Source organism: Heterocephalus glaber, unplaced genomic scaffold, assembly GCF_053883595.1.
Source record: "Heterocephalus glaber isolate CG9 unplaced genomic scaffold, H.glaber_assembly_v1.0 deba00001465, whole genome shotgun sequence".
NCBI lineage: Eukaryota > Metazoa > Chordata > Mammalia > Rodentia > Bathyergidae > Heterocephalus > Heterocephalus glaber.
The window spans coordinates 11,956,260-11,983,729 of NW_028258312.1; the positions used below are offsets into that span (position 1 = coordinate 11,956,260).

The window sequence follows — 27,470 nt, forward strand, 5'->3', positions numbered from 1 at the left end:
TTGCCAAAGCCCTCTCTTCCTTCTGGAACTAAGCTGGAATTAACATTGGCTTTCAATGTAACAGACATTACTTCAGGCATCAAGAATTTCCTGTGGAATATCTGTGGAAACAAGGGGATAACTGCCAGAGGAAAAAAAGTGTTTCTCTCCACCTTTTTTTGTTTTTGTTTTTCTTTGTGCTACTGGGGACTGAACCCAGAGCTTTCACACTAAGTTACATCCCCAAGCCTTTTTACTTATTATTATTATTTTAATTTTGAGATAAGGTCTCACTAATCACTGAGTTATGCAGGCTGAGCTCAAATTTGTAATCCTCCACCCTCAGCCTCCTGAGTAGCTGGGATTATAGGTGTGTGCCACCATACCCAGCTCTCTCCACTTTTTAAAAAGTAATTTAATCCCTGAAGTGGAAAACAAATAGATCTTTTAATCACTGCCTCCATCTTTATTTCTTACTTCCATTATTAAAAAAAAAGAGAAGGAAATGCAAATGTTTTAGTTTCATATGTTTTCAAGTAATAAAACAGAGGGGAAATGTGCAAAAAGATACTGTAAAAAACATACTTTCAGTCAAGGTGAACTTCCACACAGTGTTTGTATGAGCATCTCCAATGTACAGTGTCCCATCTTCAGATGCCACAATATCATGAGGCATGTCAAAGTGCTGCCAAAATAGGAAAGCATGCTTTAGGATGGCAAGTCCTCATGAGTCCTTCATGGAAAGGCAGAAAAACAAAGCAAGGCACACAAAGGGACAATAAGCATAATATTCAAAGCAAAGCAACAGTCATTCCCATTAAAACAACTCCAGGCGAAGGACGTTCATTCATTTATTCATTCAGTCATTCCGTCCTGACTCTGCCAGATGTAAATCTAAACACTGGAAAATGGTAAGGAAGCTTCAGCACTGCTTCTAATTCTTTTTCAAAGCAAACATACATACATACACACATTAATTAACTAACTAATTGGAGTCTCACTATTTTGCCCAGGCTGGTTTCAACCTTATGGGCTCAAGTGATTCTCCCACGTCAGCCTCCGAAATAGCTGGGACTATTGCATGTGTCATCAGGACTGGCTGCAAAAGTGAAAATTTATAAGTGGATTATTTTTGACAGTTCTGCTTACTCAACTTTTCATTGCCTGCTTATTTATATTTATGTTTACCTTCATGTTTCTTGGACCTTTTAAATATTGCCAAATTTGCTTTTCTTAAAATCAAAAGGACTAGGTATTAATTTTATTATTCTTAGCAAGCTCTCATGGGCTACCTTAGAAACCATTTGTACATTACTGACAAGGGAAGTTATTTCAAACAGTCAGGGCATTTAGATTATTTCCCATATGTGTTAGGAGACCTGTTGTGATGTGGGGTTTTATATCCTTGATGTTCAGGGTCTGCAATATTTTCAGTCAGCAATGGAAGCAAACTGAATGCTACTTCTAAGTACGTCCTGGGCTTTTGTACCTAATTCAGATATTCTGCATTTTAATGTCTTTGTTCATTTCAAATCACCATCTCAGTCATGAGGACATAGGAGACAGACAGCACCTGACGTGACTTTCTCAAGTATGCTGAGTACAAAGGGCACCAATGAGGTGAACCACTGCTCTAGTTCTCATCAGGAAGAGTGGAAGAATCGAAGCTTTGGAGACACATTAGTAATGGGTAACAGTTTGCCACTCTGAAAAGAGAAGTGAAACAGCTATGTCAGAGGCTCATTCCTTCATACAACCAAATGATCTGGGACAAATGTGCAGAGGCCAGAGAGCCAGAAGTCCAAATGCTGCCATGTTGAAATCTCCTAAGCCTGTTATTAAATGTTCGTCTTTCTATGGTGTTTAATTCATGGGTAGAGATAGATAGATAGATGTGTAAATTGCAGACAGTTCCTGTTTTAGATTATACTGCATTGTAAAACTTATGTTTGTAAAGCATTTCGTACTTTCTGATAGGAAAATATGATAATGGTGAAGATGCACAGGTAGGGGTGTGGAGCTATTCACTGGCTAAACACTTTACTTTAAATAAATATGTTATAAATTCAGGATTACAGTAACAATAAACCCCTCTCAGTAGTTTTCAGACTGGTTTGGGGAACCAGAGTACTATTGAAATACTTTGGAGCCATTGTAAGGACTGAGGGGGAGACACAGCTGTAATCTTTCCAATGAACTATTTAATGAACTGTTTTGTGTCATCTGTAATAAGAAATGTTGTGGAGCTTTAGGAATAAACTTTAGAATTTCAAAGCTGGGCAAATGCAAAGATCATCTAATCCAACCTTTGTAAACATTTCTCTTGAGGTACCTCTACCCAAATAAATCTGACAACAGAAAAGAACGATTGGATGTATCTTCCCAGAGTATCTAGTGATAAACCCCAAGGAAGCCTGACTTCAAAATATTTTATTTTAATAAGGAATGTGTGTTCTGATCCATATTGTGACTATATTTGCTTTAATATAATAATGTTTAAACCTACTTTTTATTAAATAGAATAGTTTTTCTAAGAAGTTTCACCATGCTTATTTGTGATTTAATATAGCCCTTGCCATACCAATATGTACTTCAGGGATTAAAAGTTTAAGCACATTTTTAATGAGAAAGATCTAGGTGTACTACTATGTAGTTTTGGACAAGAAATTATGTGTGAACCGTTCAGCTCAAATATTGCCAAATATATATATATTTTTTAATACCGGGGATCGAACTCAGGACCTTGCACTTGTGAGGCAGGCGCGGTGCCACTGAGCTAAATCCCTGGCCCCTATCAAATGTAATTTTAATCTCTATGGTGAAGGTTAGAGAGATAACATGAATCTGAGCTTATTGTTCCTTTTGATCTTTATTTTTGGTATAGATGAACTTCTTTCCTTTTCCACATGAGCTTCCTTGCAGAAAAAAGACAAAAATCCCATTCTAAGTGGTGTGCATGGAAACAGACAACGAGCTACTACATATCATTCCTTTGATTGTGGAGGGGAGACTTTGGAGGGTGACTGTGTATTTTACCTTCACAGCTTTCGGAAAGCATTTGAAACCACTTCTATGTCCTACTGTCTCATTTCCCCTCATAAACACAGAGATGGAAATCACACATTCAAATGTAAACATTTCCAAGAATGAAACAGTAGACAAGGGAGACTGGAAATGTGTGAGGAGATGAGTGAGTATGCAGGCTCAGACACATTACATCAAACTTGACCTTTGACTTGAAAAATAAATCTCCTCTTACACAGAAGTCAATATGCCTACGATTTCCTTCACCCAAACTTAATCTTTATGATGATAATCTAATTAAATGAAAATTCTGAGATTCATAAACGGATTTTCAGTTTACTGCATCAACACAGAACAAATGTCTACATTTTGCTATAATGTCAAGTCTTGTTTATTAACAGGAAAAACAGACTTCATCTTGGGGTGAGACTGTGTTTTCAAGTTTGGTGCACTGACCCACATATTGTGCCTCTCTTGTCACTCACTGGTGAACGCTGATGTTGAGACACAGTCATTTCTGAGACTGTAATTCAGAGCTATTCAGTTCATAACAGAGTAAAACTCATTTACAGGTTGGCCTCTTGCTTAGTACTTTGTTTTGACTTCTAGATGCGTTGTTTAATTAAAAGTTAATATTCTACTTGACACAGTATGCTATCATAAAAAAAAAAAGCAAGAAACACTTTACTAATGCACAAAGTGAAGACCTGAGAGTTAGGATTCTTTCTTTATCAACAGATATGCAGCAGTTACCTATAAGAGGAAGAGCTATGATCAAATAATCAATGAGGATCAGCAACACTATGGGCATAAATATATATTATCTATCTATCTATCTATCATCTATCATCAATGTAATGAATTTCTTTCTGATGGCTGCTATGATTTGATGTTTGTTTATTATTTTTCAGATAAAATGTCTTTGTGAAAAATCTTATTTGTGGAATAAAATTGACATCCACCCCCTAAAAAAAGAATTTGTGGTGGAATCTTTAGTTCAGATTCACTTTGATTTCAGATGTTGTAACTTTTGATAAAAGCTCCATTGAGAAAGAAGCTGTGTCTTGTTTTACCATTCCACCATCAATGTGTTGCATGATGCCTGATGTAGAGTAAATACTTAATTTGTATCTCTACAGTAAAATCTAATAAATCCCATCCCATCAGATTTTGACTGACTGACTTCAAAAATACTGAGGCATTTAAAATTTTTTTTTAAATCTAGTAAATTTGTTATCTTAAAGACTAGGAATTATGAGTGCCAAGAAATACTTTGTCCATTGGCTTATGATAGTTGCATTCTGATCCAAGGAAAACTAATAAATCATTACATAATATGAAAAATAACCTTTACTTGAGCATTATAGCAGCTGAACTTTCTAAAGCTGATACACCACATGCATAGTCAGTGCGTGAACATTCTGATTATCTGGCAACCACACTGCAGACATAGTACATGGGGAAGACGGCAACACTATGGAAACACTGAGAAGTAGTCATGGTGTGTGTGAACAGCATAGTCAGAATAAACTACTTGTGAAGCCAAAACTGGCCTGCTTGCTTAAACCAAGTCTTCAGTACCAGGAAGTGATTTTTTAAGCCTTGTTGCTTAGTAAAGTAATAACAATAAAAAAAGCAAACAAGATTTCTGCTGGGTTACCACTTGACATGTGGTATCTTCACTCTGAAACCAGGAACAGACTTATTTAAACTTGCAGTCATATGCACACTCTAATAAGAACCCTAAAACTTCACACAGGGGCTAATTTTCATCTGAATAAACTGATCTAGGAACAAGCATAAACATTTATTCTAAATGAAACAATATAATAGGATACTCCCATCAACCTACTGAGAAAGTCACTACATCTCCTAAAATTAAAAAAATACATATATATATGTGTGTGTTGAATGGTAAGATTCTTATTTTAGTTTTATTTTCATAAAAACTGAAACTTTGGCAGTTCATGTGAATACCTTGCGTCCTGGCTTGAAGACATCTATAATTTCCCCATTGGAAAAGTTCATCACAAATCCTTGTAAGGGTTCTTGGTCCCTAAAGTAAGGTTTCCCATTTACTGCAAAAAGCAAACCTGTGAAAATATATCTAGTTAGCCTTTTTTTAAAACAAGGGTTAAGACTGTACTTCACATATATGCATACACATTATACAAACACACAATATAATATTTAGAGTCAATCTGGTCCCTACAATTGGCAACAAAAGTGGAAAATAAAATACTTAACAAATGTTGCCTACTGAGTAACAATATCAGGAGCAAACAGGTTAGATGATTAGACTCCTTGTTTTAGGAAAATTAGTAATTGGAAAATCTATTCCTCTTAGGAAGCCAGCAGAAATCACGGATACATACTTATTGATATACACATACAATGATACAAAGATATAAGTATCACAGACATCCTAAACAGCAACTAGGAAAGGTCAGGTTGTTTAGGCCAATCCTTTTAGGGGATCAGATCTTTTGAAAAATATGTAACAGCTTCCATGGCTGTATGGGATAAAGATACATATAAAAAAGGAAGTGAAGTTACATTATAAAATAGAAGAATAATCTGATTTTAAACAACTGCAGTTTGAAAATGTAAAATGCATGCTTTAGACTATCAAAGACATTTTTCTCTAAATAAATTAGGGTATTTTCCTATGATTTCACTTTGTAGTAAAATTGGATTTCTTACGATAAAAATAGTCATATTTTGGTTAAGTAAATAATCTAGATGTTTAAACATTACATTTTCAAAGAATTAAAAATGAAAATTACGTGACACTACAGCTTGGGGTATGTAGCTCCATGGTAAGGCACTTGCCTACCATGCACAAGGGGCTTGGTTTAATCGCCAGCAAAACACACTCACATATACATAAATAAATACACATATTTATATAAAAACACACATACGACCCTAAGCCACTGTTGAAAATATTTTCATTCATCTTTAAGGATTATAAACTTTCTAAAAGCATATCACAGTATTAAAAAATCAATATAAATATCAATTGCTGTCATAAAATACGATAGGGATTACTGTTTGCTTAGATTCTGTTTCTCCCCATCCTCTCTCCTTTTCATTTTGTACTTCTTTTTGTACACTATTGACTCAAACATCCTTTTAAAAAAGCGAACCGTCCTGATGAGTTAATTATTTAAATATGAGACAAAAACCAAGCAGATAATTTCTCTTTCATTGACATTAATGAAAATCTCTTATTACTCTTCTCTGGAGAAGCCAACCTTGCTCTCTATCCTGTCACCCTAGTCCTTTATTTCATGTCCTAAATAAATCTGGGTCCACTTGGGAAGACAGCAGCCATATGCAACTTTACTAGCATAAAAATGTAACAATCATAATGACGACTACAAAGTGTTAATGCCTTTGCAGATACAGATAAAAGTGATAATAATAAAAAGTGATAATAATAAAAGTGTAGATACAGTTCATAAAATATATATTTAAAGTGTGTATTAATTTTATATTTTAAGTTGTTCAGCACTTACTTTTTAAAAGAAATCATGCTGTTTGTTGTAACATGAATTATATATATCTTTTTTTACAAGTTTGATTTTTTTTCAAATTTCCTTTGAAATTTCTCAAAGTTGAGAAAATCTATTTGAAAATGAGAAAAAAATCACGGCTTTGCTTACTGGTTGTTTCTCCTGGTATTTAGACAAAAATCTCACTTATTTTGCATATATGTCTTACTTTAAAAATTGGCTATGATTTTTTTTTTGAAAAGTGAAACATGGATTTTTTAGTACTGAGGATTGAACCCAGTGGTACACTCTACCCCCACTTTATTCTGAGACAAATTCTCACTAAGTCACTAAGTTGTCCAGGTACGGTTCAAACTTATGATCCTCTTGCTTCAGCCTCTGAGAGTGCTGGGATTACAAGTGTGCACTGGTATTTCTGGTTAAAATAGAAGTATTTTAGATGCTGATTTTATCACATATATGTCATCTACTGATGGTGTATAAAGACAATAACAATTATTTCATAGTAGAGCAGATTATCATAGTTAAGGAAAATAAAAATCAATGAGAGCATCTTTAAACCAAATACAAACAGCTGTTAAATCCTGTGGAGTTCTTCACTATATTTATACAAGGAATAGTGGCACTAGACTTGAAAGTGATTTATAATGCACTAACATTTTTAAGATACTTTAAAATCTAATATATAAGGTATTCTCAACCACTTAAGAAAAAGTACAAAATGAACATTAAGATAAGGCAAATAATAGCAGTATGACCAAAACAGACCTACAAAAAATTAAATACCTGGTATATACGAAATTGCAAACACATTTCTCCCAAATGATGCATGTTTAATCTCTCTCACAAATTCTTTGGTGTCAGTTTTAAAACACTGGATCCGACCATTTTCCCTGTCTGCCACACATAACTGGCCCAAATGAGGCACAAGGGCCAAGCTGTGAGGGACGCTGAACTGGCCTGGTGGGGGATTGCTCCCAGAAGATGCTGCAGAACAAAGAAAAGTTGCAGGCATACAGTTTATAGAACCATACAAAGTCTGACTCTCTTGTTTTGCAATTTCCCAAATTCATGATAGGAAGCCATTACATATATGGAACCAGGGACAAATAACGTAAAGTGGTTTATAAGTTTATTCCAAAATATCTCTTACCCTCAAACACATGACAGGTTTTCTGTTTGGACAAGGTTTTGGTGGAAGCACACTTTTTCCTCTATAAGGCCTGTGTGTGCCTGTGTGTGCATGGTGCATGTGTGACTAAGCCAACTGGATGTATACAGTATCCAGCTTTGTTTTCACTGTAGAGGACATTTACATCCCAAAGAATGTGAGGAGTAGCCAATGTCTGGTTCCTGGTGATATTGGCTAAGACTTGCAATTAGTGATTAAGAGTCTTATCTGGTACCTTCTCCCCACTGTGTGATGAACTTTCCACTTGGTGAAAACTGCACAATCCGACTGTTGCAGTAACCATCAGACACATAGATGGCTCTGGTGCCTGGATCCACGGCCACGTCAGTGGGTTGGCAGAAGTGATTTTGGTCACTCCCTGGTTGCATGCTCCTTCCCAGGATTAAGAGAGGGCCTTCTTTATTGTTTGGATCCAGTTTGAACACCTTAAAAAAAAAAAGAAGTCTTACCTACATTTTTGTGGTTATTATTACCATTCTCCCATTTGCACAAGCAACGAGAGTATCAGCTCCCATTTACCTATTCAAACCAAGATAATTTTTAGAACTGGTTGGGGCCCTAGAAACTATCTGATCTGAACCCTTTGTTTAACAAATAAGCTTACAGAGATTAAACGGTTTGGTCAAGGTTATCTAGTTAACAGATGGTGAATGGAGACCAGTATATAGCCATGCCATTCCACCTACCTCCACACTTCCTTTTTGTCTTTCCTTAGCTAATAGTAAAATGATCTCCAGATAAGACATGAGCAATGTTTACTGAGATGATGTATAAAGATTACTAAAAGAACAATTTAATGATTCATAATTAAGTCTTCTGAGTTCTAGTTTTCATCTGCATTCTCTGCCACCTATATTATACTCAACAAACTTATCTTATGAAAGACCTTAAGACTCTTCTGTGATTGAACTATAATATCTGACAAAATGTTTGTGATTGATATATATATATACACACATACACGCACACACACACACATATATATATGTGTATATATATATGTATATATATATATACACATATATATACGTATATATATATACACACACACATATATATATATGTATATATATATATATATATACCATGACTCAATTTTTAGAAGAGTAAGGTGGCTTAGGAAAGAAAGCATTAAACACAAGTGATAAATAGAAGTAAGAACCAGGGACAGAGGGAATAAAAGTAAATGTAGAAAGTCTACATTTGCCTTTAAGAAGGAGATATTCTCCAGTGTCAGGCCCTAAGCTTGTTGCTAGCCCAACGGAGAAAAATGACCTGATATTTTAGGTATTAACTTTTTCCAGCACTGAGTTCTAAAAGAAAAATTTTAAATGTGGCTCGATATGGACTGAATATTTGTATCTCACAAATTCATGATGAAATCCTAACCTCCAATGTGATGGTATTAGGAAGTGGGTCTTCTGGGAGGTAATGAGGACATAGGGTAGGGCTCTCATGAACAGGATTAGTGCCACTGTGAGCAGAGACACAAGGACACGCTTTCACTCCTTCTATCAAGTGAGGGTGCAGTGAAAACCTGGTGCTCTGCAGCCCTGGGGAGGGCCCTCGGGCAGAACCCAAGCAAGCTGGTACTCCGATCTCAGACTTCCAGACTACCGATCTGTGAGAAATAAAGTGCTGTTGTTTATGAACCACTGTGTGGAACTGTGCTACAGCAGGTGGAAATAGGATAGGGCTGTTCCATTTCTTGTTTTAAACTTACTGGGTCATGAAAGAGTGCCAGACATATTTAGAGCATTTTGAAAGCTTAACCCTATTATCTTTGATTTGAACACTGCCAAATGGGAAGATTACCTGATGGAGAGCCACATCTGTGACCCAATAATTTCCATCTTTATCTATACTCAAGCCATGTGGCAAGTAAAACCTGTAAAATAAAAATAATTGTTTCATTATATATTTATTCCCCAAGCATACACAAGAGTAATTTGTTTCTAATTAATCCATAAAAGAATATACAGTCACAAGTTAGTAAATGTCTACTTGTATTATTACAGGAAAGACCAAAATAAATTGTTAAATGAAAATATCTGTTATAATAGAGACCTCCTTATAAAAAAGCATAAGTAGCATTTAATCCTATGAATATCTATATATAAAGCTCACATAAAATTATAAATATTTATTATAAAATATGGTATATATCACAAATATTAACATTTTAGAAATATGTACAACACAAATTGTTTAGAGAAACATCAATGGGTTTCTACAGTCTGAATAATTAAAATATGCTTTACAGAAATATAATTTTAATACAAAATATTAAATATATGACTCAGAAGCTTTCCAAGTACCCGCTAAAAACAATAAAACACAGGGCCATGATCATCTAAGCAAGGGGAACTGGAGGGCTGGACAGTCATTAGAGAAAGAGAAAGGTAATCTATTGAGCAAATCTCTGTGGGTGATCTGGGTAAGAGAATTACAAGCTAATGCAGACAGAGGCCGCAGGTTTAAGGAATCTGGATGGAGTTAATCAACACATGAGCAATATGTTCAAGTGGTTCTGGTCAAACGACACCTGACAATCCAAAAGCCTTATCTGTCAGCTTCTTGTCTTAATATGGTGCTGACATCACATATTTTCTTTTATAAGCCAAGACTGTAACAATCTGATCTTGACTAATTAACAGAAGTATTTGGCGACTGAAAGTGAGGGCTATGATTTGATTTCAACACAGACACTCGCTCTGGCCAAGTTGATTTTGCAGTGGTTGTTCCAGCCTTGTCTCCTAATTCCTTTCTGAGAGATGGGTGCCTCTATTTGGATGCAGCTCCAGACAGACAGGTTCAACACAGAGTGATGGAGCTGGCACTAGAATCTGCCTTCTGACTCGTCATCTGAGCCTTCAAAATCTAAGCCTCATTATTTCCATCTCCATGAGCAGCTACTCCCAAAGCAATGGGTCCCTGCCTTTCAGAGGAGCTGGCCTTGGCTGTCCTCAGCAGAGGGAGTAGGGTACAGTTCCCAAAGCTGCCAGGTCGCAATGGCTGAGGAGACTGTAAGCAGGTGTCCTGTTCATTCAATAACCACGAAAATAAGTCAACATTTTTTGGGGGGTGAGGGGGGATGCCAAATGCTATTTAGTAAATAAGACCAAATAACGAGTGGCTTTCAAAGCCAAATTACATATGCATATTACATATAAGGAAAGGTAAAAATGATATGTGTTCAGCCTTCATTTCAGATGGGAAGTAACTGTTTTTCTTATCAGTGATTACTTGATGAGTTTAGTATACAATTTTTCTGCGGAAGGATTTTTCAAATCATCAGATCTAACTGACCAGCAGCTCAGTTCATTATGTGTATCAATGGCTCTTTCATGCTTGAATACATATTAGAAGAGCCAGGAAAACTTCAACAGTATTGGCCACACCCCAGATGAAATCAGAACCTAATATTGTAAACTATAAGTAAGAAATTAACATTATATATATTTGCAGGATACAGTGTGGTGTAATGATACACGCATACAATAGAGATGGAATCAAGCTAATTAGCGTTTTCATCACCTCAAATGCTTTTTGTGGTGAGAATGTTTAAAATTTATTCTCAGCAATTTTGAAATGAGCAAAGGACCTGGATAGCAATTTCTCAAAAGATGGCACACAAATGGCCAATGGCTATCTGAATGTAATTTTTTTAAGGTTCACACATTATTCTAGTATTTAGTTAAGGGTTAGAACCACGTACTTAAAAAATGAAAGATGGAATGGGCAAACAAATTTTCTGCTTTCTTAAAAGGGAAGTTGTGCATTTTTTTAAGACTCAATGATAAAATATGTATACCCAATGTATGTAGTACAAGTCTTAATATAAGTGGTTTAACTCACAGGTTTTTCCCACTGGACCGGAGTACTGCAGCATTATTTGGATCTATAACAAGAATGGTGTCTTCTTCAATCGGCCCAAGTCCTCTTTGTTGGTAAATAAACTTGCTGTCAAAGGAGCTAAATGAAATACATTAAAGTGGAAAATAAATAATCAGAAAATGCAGTGAACTTGAGAAATAAAGTCTACTCACTTGAGATTCTCAGTTTAGCCTCAAAAGAAAGACTGATATGTATTTTTCTTCCTGCTCTGTCTTTCACATTCCAATATATCCCCTTAGACATTTAGGGCTCTCCATGGAGCTTCTGTATTGGCTTTGCTGGGAAATGCAGTTTCAGATCCACTGGTCCACACCTTCATTTTCCTAAGATTCCTAGCTGGTCCACGTGAACAGTAGCGTTTGAGAAACACTGATTTAGAACTGCTAAATGCTAAAAGTTTTGAAAAACACTTCAAATTTTATAATTCAATAGATATTTTCTTTCAAGTTAAAAAAGTATGACTTATTTTAATGTTCCCTGTAATAATAATGATACTGGGAGGGTAGTGGTTAAAAGGGTATGTCACTGTGTTTTCCATAGGGATAACATGTGAGCACATACCCTAAGGAGGGAAACAGAATGTTCAAAATATTTAAACATATAGACCAACACTTATTCTTTAAACAAAAATATGTTGAGAAACCCCCAAATTTTATATTACAGCTTTTCTATAAGTAGAAAATAGACAACTATAGAATATTAAGTTCAAAAGTTAAAATGACTATGATAATTTCCATTTAATTTAGCACATTTTAGATTATTATAAAATATTAAGGACATATATTTAAAATTTATATTCCTATCTCAATTGTTAACAATAAGTTGCTTAAATTGACAGTTATTACAGATATTTTACTTATATCAATTCCTCCTTGAGAAGTTACAGCAGGCCTCCTTATCCTTGTAGCATATGTTCGAAGACCTTAGAGGATGCCTGAAACCACAGAGAGGACCAAACTCTATGTTTACTCTTCCCTTTTCCTAGACATACTGTATTAATCAGGTTTTTTGTCGCTGTGAGCCATTACCCCTCCGCCAAAAAAAACACAACCACTTAGGGGAGGAAGTATTTATTTTAGCTCATGGTTTCAGGGGTTTCAGTCCGTAGTCAGATGACTCCAAGGCAGAAACATCACGGGAGAAAGGCATGGTGGAAATATCTGCTTGACACATGGGAGTCATGAAGAAGAGAGCGGGGGAAGAGCCAGAGAAGGGACCAGGGACCAGATTTAGTTCCCAAAGTCACATCCCCACGACCCACTCAGACACACCCACAAGTATATATATATATATTGGTACCAGGGATCGAACTTGGGTCTTTGCGCTTGCGCAGCAGGTGGCGAAACCACTGAGCTAAATCCCCAACACCACCCCCCCAAGTATATTTTACTAATCTCTTAGGCATTTCTCAAGCCAATCAAATTGAAAATAAAGATTAACTATCACACTAACATATCTATGATAAAGTTTGAGGTATAAATTAGACATAACAAGAGATGAACAACATTAACTATTAATAAAATAAAACATTATACTGTAACAAAATTGCCAGCATCGCTACTCTTGAATTTTGGGGACTTACTAAGTAAAATAAAGGTGACATGAACACAGGCACTCCGAAACCTCAAGTCAATCTAGAGATGCCTGCTACATGAATATTGGACCGGTAGTGGATAGGATGGGCAAGGGAATGAATCATATCCCAGGAAGGCTGGAGAAAAATTTTATCATGCTTCAAAAAACAGCACACAATTTAAAATGTGTGAATTATTTATTTCTGGAATTTCTGATTTATTATTTCACACTATGGTTGGCTGCAAGTAACTGAAACCATGGAAAGTAAATCCACAAATGAGGGGCATATACATACTGTATATGTTAATGAGACCCCTGGCAAAGAGTAAGCAACAAATTACCAACGTACACTATTTAAAAAAGCATTAAATCACCACATAGTTGAGTGTGACTATATATAAAAATTAAAATATAAAATGTATATTTTCTAGTCAGATGAATTCATAATGAATGATCAACAAATATTTCTGTAAAACAGGATTATCTTGAGAGCATCAGGAAAAGCTGTGAAAAATTATTAATATTTTGTAGTTCTGCTGGATAAATAAAAGAACCTGAATAACATTAAATATCTATTGAGATATATTTGCAAATTGGGAGGGTGAAAGATTGCTCAAATCTGAAATGCACCCATTGATTAGTTAGTTGATATTTTTATGGAACTTATGTAGAATCCCAGTAGGCAAACAAAAAAATTACTTTCTCTTCCCAATAAAAATATTCGTCACACAATTATCTCAGCTATCTTAACTGTTACAGTCTTTGGAGTATATTTTTCCTGAAAGATAACAATAATTCCCTAAAGGAGTTCTTATTAATGATGCATTCAGTTGAGCACAAAATATTGATTCAGCTTTGTCAACCTAAAACTTAAGTAAAACTGTTTACATATGCTATTATGTGCAGTTAAAACCACACAGTGGGATCTAGAAAAAATACATAAATTTCTGAAGTGGAAGTAGCATCTCCTAACAACAGATCTAAGGTATTCATCAGATAATTATGGAATTTTTATTAAATTGAAGTGTGAAATTCTGTTAGAAAGCAATGTAAGGATATAGAAAGTATTAGTAAATCATGGAAGACTAGTACAAGGCAAACATACAGTCACTCATTGTTGCCACTGTGAACATCAAGGAATTTTCCTGTATCTGAAACTATTTTGAATATGTTACTTACTTAATACATCATAAGTATTTCTCTGTAAAATAAAGGTATTGGACTAACCTACCAATTTTTTTTTTCCAATTTCACTGCGGTATCGGATAATTAAAGATCAGCACATCAAGTCAGCAAGTTCTAAATTTCACATTTATGTGTCATAGAATGAAAACTCTTTATGTCCTCCCCCAAACTGGGTATTAAACTCAGGGCCTCACATGCTTGATGAGAATCCTAGTACTGAGCAACATCCCCAGCAATCTTTTAAAATTTTATTTTTATTTTGCTTAGTTGCTCAGGTTGGGCTCAAAACTACAATCCTACTGCCTCAGCCTCCTGAGTAGTTGGGATTACAGGCATGCACCACCAATCCTGGTTGTTAGCTCTTCTAAGATTTAAATTTTATATTCCTCATTATTCAGAAACACTTTAGTGCTTTTAAAGGCACAATAGATATCCAGGTAATGTGAAAATTATGCTTTCCTTAATTATTAGGAATGATAACCTTTTCTCTCTGTTATTAGAGGGAAATTTTAATTGAGATAATTGTAGACTCACATGAGCTTTTAAGAAACACCATACAGAACTTCTGTGTATAATTTACCCAATTTCTCCGAATGATAGCCTTTTGCAAACCCGTATACAATATCAACAACGAGGATACCGACATTCATAAAATCCACTGTTTATATTTATATTTCCCTTTCCTTTTATATCATAAAATTTTTCATTGATTCTTAGTCTCTTTGTATGGGCATGGAATATACTTTACTACTTCACCCCTCCCCAAGATTTAGTAATATAGAAAATTAACAAATCCTTACAATTTTTACCAAATGCTATCTGTTTTATATGTATCATGGATAGCTAATAATTTGGCAGCACAGTGGGCTGTTGTGTGTCCTCAAACCTACGGTGTCCTAGACCTTCGCACACTGAATTCTCTATCTCCTCCTCAGAATATACAGGAAGCCTGATATATTTACCTGGTTCTTGTTCCTCCAGCAATTCTAAGAGATAACTGTATACTTTCTCTGTTTTGTTATTTATTCACTTACATATTCACCATTAATCCTAAATATCTGGTCAAATTATTTTAGAAATAAAAAAGAAATCATTCCTACAACTTATGGATGGTGATAAAGCAGAAAGGGGATCCTCATCTCCCCAGGAACATACATTGAACTTCTATAACTTAAACCATTTCTTATAGCTCCAGTGTTTTTCTCCAGACATGCAAACATTTAAAAATATAAATATTACATATTTGCAGCCATGTTAAGCTCAGAGTTACAGACCTGAAAGACTAGGCTTACTTGCAAGAAAAAAAATGAAAACCAAAAACTAAACCAAAAAAAAAAAAAAAAAAAAGACGTGTTAAGGAAGAGATAAATTATCCAGACCCACCTTTCTGAGCCAGTCAGGTCAAAAGAAAATGTTGCAGCTGATGAATAGGTAAGTGAAGAATATTCTTTTCACTAGTGGTACTGTTCTGTTTTTCTCACAAACGTAGAAAAAAATGTATCAAGTGATTGATGTTTTGCTGTCAGAAACAATTTATGTGCGGGCATCTACACCTACAGTCTAGAAATGTCAATTTTCTAGTAGTGGTAATAAATAGTAAAGTGAACTAATTTGAGGTGCATCAAATTTTACTCTATTATTTACTTTTTGCTCTTTTAATAGTGAATTGTGAAATAGTAAAGGAAGAAACTGAAAGAAAATAAAATTAGAGAGTAAATATATTGGATTTTTATAATCACAAGTTGGATCCACAGGAAATATCAGATTTCTCAGCTTATCAAGATATATATTTCCCAGTATGTAGTTATAATGTAACAATTAAATATTTACATTTTTTTTTATTTTCCAGCCTAAATCACACCAATGTCTTCTTTATATAAAAAGGACATTTTGTGTGTTGCATAAGACTAGCCACTTTCCATATCTTTATAATGATTATACTCATTATTATTATTATTCCCCTGAATCTACTAAGGTTCTCAATGAGTAAACAAGTTTTGATGTATTGATTAGAATCTATCCATATAGTTACATTCCCTAAAAACAAAGAAAAAAATGACATAAAAGAAGTGTAATATAACAAAACAAAAACATATTTAAATGTATTAACTCACTTTAGCAACATAAATAAAAGATAAGAAAAAAACCCCCAGAATTCTTAGGAAGGATGTAACTTTAAAGGAATTAACCACAACTCCATAGGCCTGGTCCTGTCATTTAAAATCTTTGTGATGCCCTTTAACAGATGCCTATATGTTTAAACTGGCAGCATCAAGGGATATTTGGTCACTCGATTGATTCATCATTTGGCCCTAATCCTTTCATTTTGTGTGGCAGGAGTTTTATGGAACTAACAACTGGTCCCTGGTGCCACATAGGGCAAATATAAAAGACATAGACATTTTTCCTTAAATGAGAAAATCACACACACACATACACACACACACACACACACACACACACACAAACACAGGTGCATGAGCACACACATATCAAACCTGCCAAATAAAGTAGTATAAAGAAAGGTAACTCTTGAACAGTTCACAAATGGAAGTCAGATTATAGAACTGGATACACTGTTGCTATAGCAAACTGCTTATTTAGTGTTCTAAAGCCGCTACCCCACATTATAAGCTGCAGAGAGGTCTTTATTTCAACCACATTTAACTTTTTACAGGATATAATAATACCCTGCACATTTCACACAGTGCCTGGAGCACTGATGAGTTTTATTTGCTTCTCTGAAAGAGCACTCAGCTGAAAAGACTGAACTGAGGCCTATGGACTGGAATTCACCAGGTCTTTATTTCAGTAGTTTGAATTCCCCATTAATGATTTCACACATTAGCAGCTAATCAAACAGTTTAGATAAGGCTGAGGAGAAATGCTTTGCTATATTCATACACACAAAAAAGAGCTAGACTAAGGAGAAAATAAACTTTGGTGCCATCAATCAAAATTAAGGGAATGCAAAATAAATAATAAGAACTGAAGAAAGAAGTGAAATATAATGTCTTAATTATATAAATTAGGAAGCTAAAGAAAGAGCCATAGGTTTTCAAGTGTGAAAATAAATGAAAGTGTAGCTTCAATGTTAGGAAAGCAAAAACATAGTATACAAAAGGCAGTCATTCTAAATGGGATTATAATTTAATATTATGTTTAAAACACTTACTTCTGAGTACACATACACATTGCAAAAAAAAAATAAATAAAATCCCCAGGATGAGGAAAATAGGACTGACCAAGCCAGCATGAGTGATTAGGGTCCTGTTGGACCTAGACCTACAGGCACCCCAAATAGGATGAAGAGAGCAAACAACTAGATACACGGCCTAGGACCCCAGATTCTTTTCAGTGACTAAGACCACAAGGCACAAGTCATTTAACAAAGAAGTGGACTTTGTTACTCTATAATGTGAGACAATTGTTAAAGCTTTCATTTAGACAAAGAAACAAAATCAAGGAATTTACATGTCTTGATGTAAGTCTCAAAGCTAGGAGACCATAAGCAAGATTGAAATCTAGGTTTCTTGTCTTTAAAAAGTGTAGTTTTTCTCTTACTAGTACTGACCTCATTAGACGGGAGAATCTTCCTGATTCAAATTCAATGCACATAAGTAGAAGACACGGAACAGTAGTCAGATAAACAAGAATTAAAGAAAGTGGCACAAACTGGAGGAAATACATTAAACATGGTGTGACAAGGTAATATGAGAAGGAAGAGTGCAATATACGATTTTTATTGGACTCAGTTTTCTTTCTCATATGAAGATAGTAGGTACCATTCAGTCACTTTGACTTCTATATTGCAGGCTCAATTAAATCTCAAGTTATGAAAATATCACATATGTAGAGGCAGAATTCTAAACAGATTTCTTAGCCGAGACTCTAGAAAATTGGTGAGGCAAATCTTGAACTGATTTTTTTTAGGTTAGGAAGAATATAGATTTCTAAAACAACAGATGTAGGCAAAATTCTACAAAACATTGAAGAAAAAATAGTTTGTGAGCTATCTGAAGGATTCCAAGAAGAACACAAATTTCTTATCAATAAAACTTGCAAAGCCAACATTTCAACTATTCCCATTTTATACACAACATTGATAAATATATGAAAGGCATGCTTATCAAACAGACCTAATACAAGGATAGAAGGACAGCTCATTCTCTGTTAATTCAGATTAAAATGATATCTGGAAATTTAAAAAAATGCTAAATCAATAAAATGAAACATAAAGTCTTAACTTCAATATCTTAAAAATACTGCATGAATATAAATTTCCACTAAAAATTTTCACATAATCTCATGAAATATATTTGAAGATTTTGTGTATTATAAATTCAACATAAGGCAACACACTGATATAACTGCTAAAAAAATGAGCACAATCCTTTTATACTAATAGATATCTATAAAGTAATTACATTACTGATCAGAAACAACATATGAAATATTGTGGACACTTTTCTTCTTTTTTTTTTTCTTTTTGGTACCGGGGATCGAACTCGGGTCCTTGTGCTTGCGAGGCAGATGGTGGAACCACTGAGCTAAATCCCCGATCCCTGCCCCTTGTGGACACTTTTAGATCAAATACAGTGAAGTCCTGAGACACTAAAGTGCCTTTAGATGAAAGTAATCACGTCACGAAGACCAATAAAGGACATGAGGAATGTTCAGTCTACAGAAGATAAGTCTTCAAAAATGCAAATAACTGATAATGGAAAAATGAGAGGAAATCTATTCTGAACCACTGTCATGAGAGTGGACCCAGATTTGAGTTTAACACAATTAAGACTTTATAACATCTAGATGGGTCTAATAACTAGATAGCATGTCCATATCTAAGGAATTGCTTGGCACTGAAAATATTCAAGCACAGACTATCTATTGAAGATGCAGTAGAAAGATGTGTGCATTATGCAACAAGTTTCTCTGTGGACAGCTATGAAGACTCAACCTAAGAATTTTCTGTTGAAGTATCAGGGATTATAGATCATATCTTTTGTGAAATTAGTGTGATAAGATGATTCTGAACCTTCAAGAGAAAGGAAGGACAGCTTAGTCAGGCCTGGAATCAGAGCAACCAGGAGAAAATGAATTGAAAAACTGATCTTGGTGATGTTGTTTGGGAGACTATCGATCAAAGTTTTCATTTATTCAAAGTAATGAATTTCATTTTTTCCTAAGCTAGTTTGCCTTGGGTTTTCCCTCCCACTGGTCACAGAAAGAATCAAAAGTGATAACAACTTCCAAGGTACCTTCCAACTCCACATGAAGAAATGACAAATGATATAAGGCACCTAACAATTAGGGGCAAGACTTAGAGTTTAATTAAGTGGGTATGTGATATGAGTTCTGCTCCGTGAGACCCAACCGTAGCTGAGATTCATGAAAGGAAGACCAAGAAGCAAGGCTTGGATTCTGGTGGTGATTTTAAGACAGAAACTCAGGAACAGCTGTTACTGAGAGAAGAGTTATCCAGCTCCTGCCAGGAGGCATTTACAGATTAAAGAGGTTTAGCTGCCATGCTGCCCTAACATCAGGACAGACAAGAGCCTCTTTAAAGTTTCATTAGTCCCTGCTTGCAATAGGCATTTCCTATTTCTGCTAGAAGGAAATTCTTACAGTAGTCATATTGAAGGGGTGTACAAAAGGAAAATGGAAATCAGATTGAGAAAAGAAGTGATAATCATTTTTCAGAGGTTGTGATTTATTATTATTAATATTATTTTAGTTGCCATGCTCATTTACTATGGTTAAGAAGAAGATCAGTCTATCAGGTACAGGTAATAATGAAGAGTGACTGTATTTATAAAGACAATTGATGCAATGCTATCAAAGGAGATTTGGGTAATGAATAGTAATTAGGCACTATGATTAACTTCAAGCACTATTTGATACATAAAAAATGAGCATTTCCTGAGAAGTGTGGGTTAGAGAGAGCTTAGTTGTGATTTATATCAAGACCTTGCTTTATGGAACTTAAACTATTTTGTGAAATTGAGAACTAGAATGAGAAAGATTATGAGGAAAATTATCATATCTCTATCCAGAGAGTAGCACCAAGTGTGGGATTTCCACCTCATCTTTCATTTCTATTGTATCTCATCAGTACATCATAAATTAAAGAGAAAGGTGCTATCTTTTTCTTTGCACAGTCCTTGGACTTTTAATGGGGAAGAAAAATTATGTAATCTGTCTAATTTATATATTGTGGCCTATAAGTGGTACCTCAGTTCACAAACGCTTTTGTTGGAGAATAATTTGGTTCATAAACAAAAGCATTTGACAAAATTTTGCTTTTTTTTGTAAACTCTATGTGGAGTGACAAACATGACTGCAGCCATCTTTCCCACACAAACACAAATGCGGGCCTCTTTTCCAAAATTGTACAACAAATTAAGTTCATGAACCATGAATATATAAATGAAGGATGGTCATGCATGATGACCATTCAAAGAACGGAGACAAATGTAATCTTTTCTTTGAACAATTAATAATATGTTTTCCTTTAAAAATGACCACAGAGTAATCTACTTCTAATTCTCTTCATGAATAATGAAGCAGAGAGTTGGAAAGAAGAGATCTGAAGGCTAGAAAAGACTTTCCTTAAAACCAAAATTGCAAAGGCAGCTACAGGCCAACAGACAATACCAGAAAAGGAGAGGGAAAGGGAGATAAGGAATACTTTTATATCTGAGAGATAAACACGAAGGATAAAGAAGAAACAGAGTCAATGAGTAAAATCAGCAGTTTTCTCTGAAGTTTTACATTTTCAACAGCAATGGTTGGTTGATGCTATTTAGCAGGGAAACATATCAGGGCTTTGGCAATAAAACCAGAATCTATGTCCACAAGATACTGAAAGCTACATGCCAGGAAAAACGCAGTCGTTCAGCTGGGACTGCCATACAAACCACAGAAAATGCTCTTGTGGCTCACAGTTCTGTGTCATCTCCTACCCCAAGCCGGCCTTTACTGATCCCTTTTTTCTAGTGAACTATTCCAGGCTCTGCTGTTTACTTGAAATGAGTATCACATTGGAATAGAAACTTGGACTTTGTCCAGTTTAGATTTAACCAGCTGAAACAGTATCAATCGGAGAAAATGATGCTGTAATTTTCTTGTCTGATAAAATGTGGCCAGAAACCCATGCAGAAAATGTAGCAATATCATTAAAATGAAGAACAAGCTACAATGAATAGTAATAGGTTCCTTTTAAAAGCACTTGTTAAAATACCATTAGATGTTCAATAACAACTAAGATGATGTACCAGGGATGTATAAATGGGAATGCTGAATTCGATTGTTTGCTTTGAACTCCGGAGTGATATCTTACTCAGATTCAACTTGCAAGTTTGACAACTAAAGGGCAATTAAAGCAGTAACAAGCTACCAATTTATTTTGAAAGATCAACTGAATACCATCTTCGACTGCACAAAGAAAACTACATATATGTACATATATGTAACAGAGTGAATTTGATCAACATCTCTCAAAATGGAGAAAACACAAATGAACTATACATGTAGTTGCTACATGTATAGGCCCTACAGTTGCATGTATGAAAGACCTAATGATATTTAAAATTTTACCTTCATGTGTAAACTTGTACTAAAAGAAATGAATAAATGGATATTCATTTCTCAGGAGAATTAAAATGACCTGTTAAATTTTGGAGCAAATTTAAAAATACAATCACATCGATGTGCTTACAATCCTAAAGGTAGTGTTCTTAAGCAGTTAAGTACATCACCTATGGACTGAGACGTAAAGAACCTGAAACCTGGCTTTCCCACCTGCTAATGTGATACTGGGCAAAATATTTGTTTTTTCATCTGTAAAATTGACTGATAATGGTGATAACACTGCCTGGTAGATAATTTATATAAACATTTAGAACACTGATGGACCCACAGTAAACACTCAATACCTTTTAGACATTTTTATAAAACTCCACTAAGAAGGTGGTGAAAGACGGGACAGGTTAGAAAGACAAATCCAGAGGAAGGAGCAGAGACAGCAGACCTTAGTCCTAATAGTATTTTTAAGTCTTTGATGCTCGTAAAAAGAGCAAATTTGAGCAATCAAATTAATGTATATGAAAGTGTGAAGGCCAAGGTACTATTTGTATCCAAACTGCTCCAGCCAGAAGGTCATTGCCACTGTCCTGTAGACAGAGGAAGAGCCCATTGATTGGCCTTAGGCATTCTGCACCCAGAGCAGGAAAACAGCCAAGAGCGTTACTATAGTAGGCCAGCCAGTAACCTTTCTTAGCTGACTGTGATTACGATCGCTCTCTTTGAAGTCTTGAAATGTTTCAACAACCACTGAATGAACTCATTTTAATATCTTTCCTGTTAGGAAGAGAAGGTAATTTTAAGCAGTAAGCGGAAGAGAGCAAAATGGAAGTAGGCGGAACTGCAGATTGTTAATGCCTCTTTCCATAAACTAGTCCGTGAGACTACTTTGTGGTAAAGTGCATGTCTTCTTCTCTATTAATTGTCACATACATCAGGGATGGCGAACCTTTTAGAGACCATGTGCCAAGCTGCAACCCAAAGCCCACTTATTTATCGGCAAATTGCCAACACTGCAATTAAACCTGAATACTGAAGTTTTAGTTTAGGAAAAAAACAACTCTGTATTAACACCTTTTGTCTTAAAAGAAAAGCACAATAACACACACATTGTAGGTTCCTCACCACTGACATACGTTATTAAGAAAATGAGTATGTTTTTCTCATAAAAATCATCACAAATATGCCAAATGATGAGAATATGTAAGACATACATGTAAAAGTAGTTCTTGAAGGAGGGCACTGAGAAAGAGAGAGAAAGAAAGAAATAATCAAAGATACTGTGGTTTGGATCTGAGATGTCTCCCAAAGACCATGAGTTGGGGCCTTGGTTGCCAGCTGAGAGGCTGCTGGGAAGTTGATTTGGTCCTGAGGGCTCTAACCTCATAGGTGGAGTAATCCATTGCTGGGATTCTAGGTAAATGGACTCATTGGGAGGTGGAGCCTAATCAGATGGAGCAGGTCTCTAGGGATATGGCTAGGAAGGATATATTTTGTCTCAGGCCCCTTCTCTCTCCTTCTCTCTCTCTCTCACTCCCTCCCTACTTCCTTCCCTCCCTCCCTCTCTGTGCTTCCTGGCTGCTCCGAGCAGCTCTGCTCCACCCCACCCTCCCCACCATGATTGCTGCCTCTCCACGGCTAGAATCATGGAGTCAAGTGACCATGGGTTGAAACCTCTGAAGTCATGAGCGAAAACAAGTCTTTTTCTCCTTTAAGTTGTTTTTCCCAGGTATTTTGTCACAGCCACAGAAAGCTAACACTGACTTAGTACTTCAGAATTAGGGTATCATCACTGAGCATATCACTACTTCATAATAAATCCTGGGAACAGTTATCACTGGCTATCACATAAAGAAGGATATCAGCAGTTTTTGCATAGTGCCAAAGAACCAAAAAACATAGAACAAAAGAAACTTAATAGTTCTCTCACCAGTATTTTTAATTTAGTGAAAATTTATGGACAATATTATCATTTTTATGCTTTGAACAAAAAATTACTTACTTTCCATCCCAGACATGGTCAGCTCTGTGAAAAATCACCAGGTTGTTATTGGGGTCCAGAGCAACGCCAGAAACTTGGCCTGGTAACAGGTACACTCCAGGCCAGTCCAGTGCCTCTTCTACATGGAAATCTAAAAGATAGATCCATACATTTAGTGTGAAAACAAAAGACAAACTCACAGAGATTCACAGTGAGTATAAGACGCTCATGTGCTAAGTCACTGGATGCAGAGAAGTTTTTAAATAAAATCAAGCCATGCTCTCCATAAAATATATCACATGCACATGCCAAGTAGCTTCTCACTCTTATGGAATGAGTTACTGTGAACTTGTCTTAAGACTGTCTGGTTACTTTTCCTGTTGATAAGATGCCTATAAAACCAGCAAGTGCTTAAATCATGAGAGCCAATATGACACTGCCACCTTCTTGAGAAGATTCTTATTGTAAATTAATAACTTTGGAAAATATGGCAACATAAGTGGCTTCATTTGAATATAATCCATTTAAATGCTACAAATAAAAAGTAAGAATGAGCAAAAGGCACGTGTCTCCATGAATCTCTCTCAACCATCCTTCATTCGTTCCTTCCACACTGTCCTGAGTAGTCTTGATTTTCTTCAATAGATGACAGTTTTCATAATAAACTATTCACTGATTGTCCCTTGTACAAGAAACTATACATGATACTGATCTCATTTCACCTAGCTCCAGTGTTTCTATAAAAATATACGCTTTGTCTATACTTCATTTTTTCCAAACATGAGAGAAAGAAAATATGACAGAGACTGATTGAATGAGTCCCAAATTATTCTAATTTCTGATCAGCATGTATTTGTCCTCACAGAATATCTAAGTTCATTTCTGTTATTCTCTTTTCTGAACATGCTCATGAATAAACAGGTATAGTGTATGGAGTACCATACTAATTGAGGATACATAATTTTGAAGATAACTATGAAAGCTACTGTAACAATGTCAATATTTCTTTCCCTCTTAAATGCTTCAATGGAAATGCTGAGAAGCAGAAAAAGAGCAATTCCAGCCTTGTTTCTCCTTCCCACTCTCTGAGGGATGTGGCAGCATGCAGTGATATCCTCAGACAGGCATTAAGACTGGTGCATCAAAGAGAAGCATAGGGTTTGCATGATTGGTTCCTGATAATTTCAAAGGCTGCCAATTCAGGAATCAGTACTGAAAAATAATTCTGTCAGTTACGGAGAGGGAAAAGTACCTTTTTACTCCAAACATTTTTACCTCTGCACATTTAATTTTTTTCCCACAATATAAATGAGCAAAACAGCAAAACCAACAGGAATCCTAGGCCAGTTCTGTCAACAATCTTTGCTGAGGCATCTTTCACAAATACATCCTTTTTTCTACAGGGTACTATGCTTGAATTTGGGAGGACAGAGCAATAAAACATGCCTTTTGGCTATGAAGAATAAGAAGAATAATATAATAGATACAATCAAAAAGAAATAGGGACTGGGTGTGGTGATCCATGCCTGTAATCTCAGCACTCTGGGAGGCTGAGGTGAGAGGAATGCAAGTTTACATGCCTGGGCAATTTGGTGACCTAGCAACACCCTATCTCATATAAAACACAAAAACAGGCCTGGAGATGTGGCTCAGTGTGAAGGCTCTGGGTTCCATCCTTAGTAAGAAACAAAAAGGATAGAACCTAACAAGCAAAAAGAGTAACCAAAAACTTATGACATGAAACAGTGTGGAAACACAGAAGTGGGCCCATAATCCTTAGTGAGGTTTTGAGCTGGGATAGTGCTGGGTGTAAATTTACTCAGAAGCTCTCCCAGAGGAGCCCACAGTTGTGACTGTAGTTCAAGGTAAGGGGAAGTGGGCCCACTAAGTGTAGCAGTGGGCAGAGAATATTCTGGTCAGAAAGAACAAAGAGAGGATGTTTATACTGCAGAATGTTTAGAAATCTGGAGATGAATTTTGTGTGTCAGGTGTTTGGGGGGGGTGGGGGTTGAGGGGGACAGGATAAGCCAACCCTAAGATCAGCTTTGAACTCAGACAAGAAAATGTTTTGTGTTGTGTACCAGGAAAAGGAGTCTGGATTGAAGAATGAAACTTAGTTTTTAGCTGTGGTGTCTTTGCCTATACTATGATTAATTTGATGGCATATTTTATGAGTAGCAGTAAAGCTCAAAGTCAGGGGATAATTTACTTTTGAAATATATTGGTGCACATGGGGATGTCATTTCTCACTCATGTGTGTATTGTGAAATGCTTTCCTGAGTTAAAGAGGAGGGGTCTGAGTTACAGCTGGCACAGCTGATTTTGCAAATAACCCTGGGTAGAGCATCGGATGTGAATGGCACTCTCAGATGAATAGCATCCATCATCTATCATGCTTGCTTGACAAAAGAGGAAAATGGGTGGCAAATTGCTCCTACACAAAACCAGGAGCCACTAAAGGTTCAAGCAGGAGGTGACATGGGTGGGGGGGCAAGTTAGCTCTAGAGATAAGGTGTGAGCTTTAGAACTGCCGATGCCTAGATGGATCAAAAGATGGATAAGTGATTTTGCAAAGAAAAAATTTTTAAAATACTTTAAAGTTGCTTGATTCTTAGGTTGTATTTCATCCATCCTCATCTTAGTTACAGCTTGTTTGTTTAGTAGTCATCTTTCCGCACTCACTTACCAACTCCCGAAACTTCTGGGTGGACTTCCAGTGAATCTCAAAGCCCAAGACAATATAGATACTTAACTGCTCTCATCAGATCCCCAGAGCCCAGCACCCCTACCACTACACAGAATTCCTTGAGGGCAGAGGTCACATTTTGTCATTGTTCTGTCACCAAGTCACCTAGGGCCTGACCAAACTCTAAACTACAGTGCCCTTTACATTGTCAACCAACATTTACACACCCTTATAGGCTTATAATTCCTTTATACTACTCCTTTTTACCTCTAGGACAGTGCTGAAGATACTGTGAGAATCCTCAATAAAAATGCAAATGAGCTAATTACTCTCATTTAGGAAAATAGACATATCATGGCCCATGGAAAGTTTCTATTCAGTGGTTCACCAACAGGTGAACTAAGGAATTAAAAGCATGTGAAATTGCAGAGATATTAATTCTGAAAGAAAACATGCAATGTCCAAAAATTGCATTGTTCATCACTATGATTGTTGATCAACATGCACTTCATAAAATACTGGAAATATTGTGTAAACTTCACAGTGAATGCTCCCAGCCTGGTTAAGTACTTCAAAATCTGTAAAAACCCCACTTTAACTAATTTTAAAAATAGTTGTTTGTTACATATAAGAATTCTATTTGGTTAGAACTTTTTCAAGAAGAGAAAGCAGTGTGAATATCTAGAACATATTTATTGAAATATATACTTTTGGTAAATTTTCAATATAGTAAAGATGTTGTATAAAGAAATGTATAAAATCTACATGAAGGGCAACCTGGATTTTGCAGTACCAAATTCAAAAATTGTTGTTATTTTTAATTTTATTTAATAAAAATATCTTTACATT

At 35.6% G+C, this 27,470-nt stretch overlaps 1 protein-coding gene across 7 annotated transcripts in view; it reads right to left on the reverse strand.

The window, feature by feature from the left end:
* The window catches only part of Pam (peptidylglycine alpha-amidating monooxygenase), a 326,641-nt gene that overhangs the window by 12,478 nt on the left and 286,693 nt on the right, over window positions 1-27,470 (reverse strand). For all 7 annotated transcript variants that reach the window (XM_021255825.2, XM_087180704.1, XM_087180703.1 and 4 more), the window contains 7 exons: window positions 23,957-24,086; window positions 11,572-11,688; window positions 9,529-9,601; window positions 7,928-8,138; window positions 7,308-7,508; window positions 4,981-5,096; window positions 565-664 (listed from right to left, as the gene is read on the reverse strand). In XM_021255825.2, the coding sequence (XP_021111484.1) occupies window positions 565-664; window positions 4,981-5,096; window positions 7,308-7,508; window positions 7,928-8,138; window positions 9,529-9,601; window positions 11,572-11,688; window positions 23,957-24,086 (948 nt within the window). The remainder of the gene's footprint in view (window positions 1-564; window positions 665-4,980; window positions 5,097-7,307; window positions 7,509-7,927; window positions 8,139-9,528; window positions 9,602-11,571; window positions 11,689-23,956; window positions 24,087-27,470) is intronic.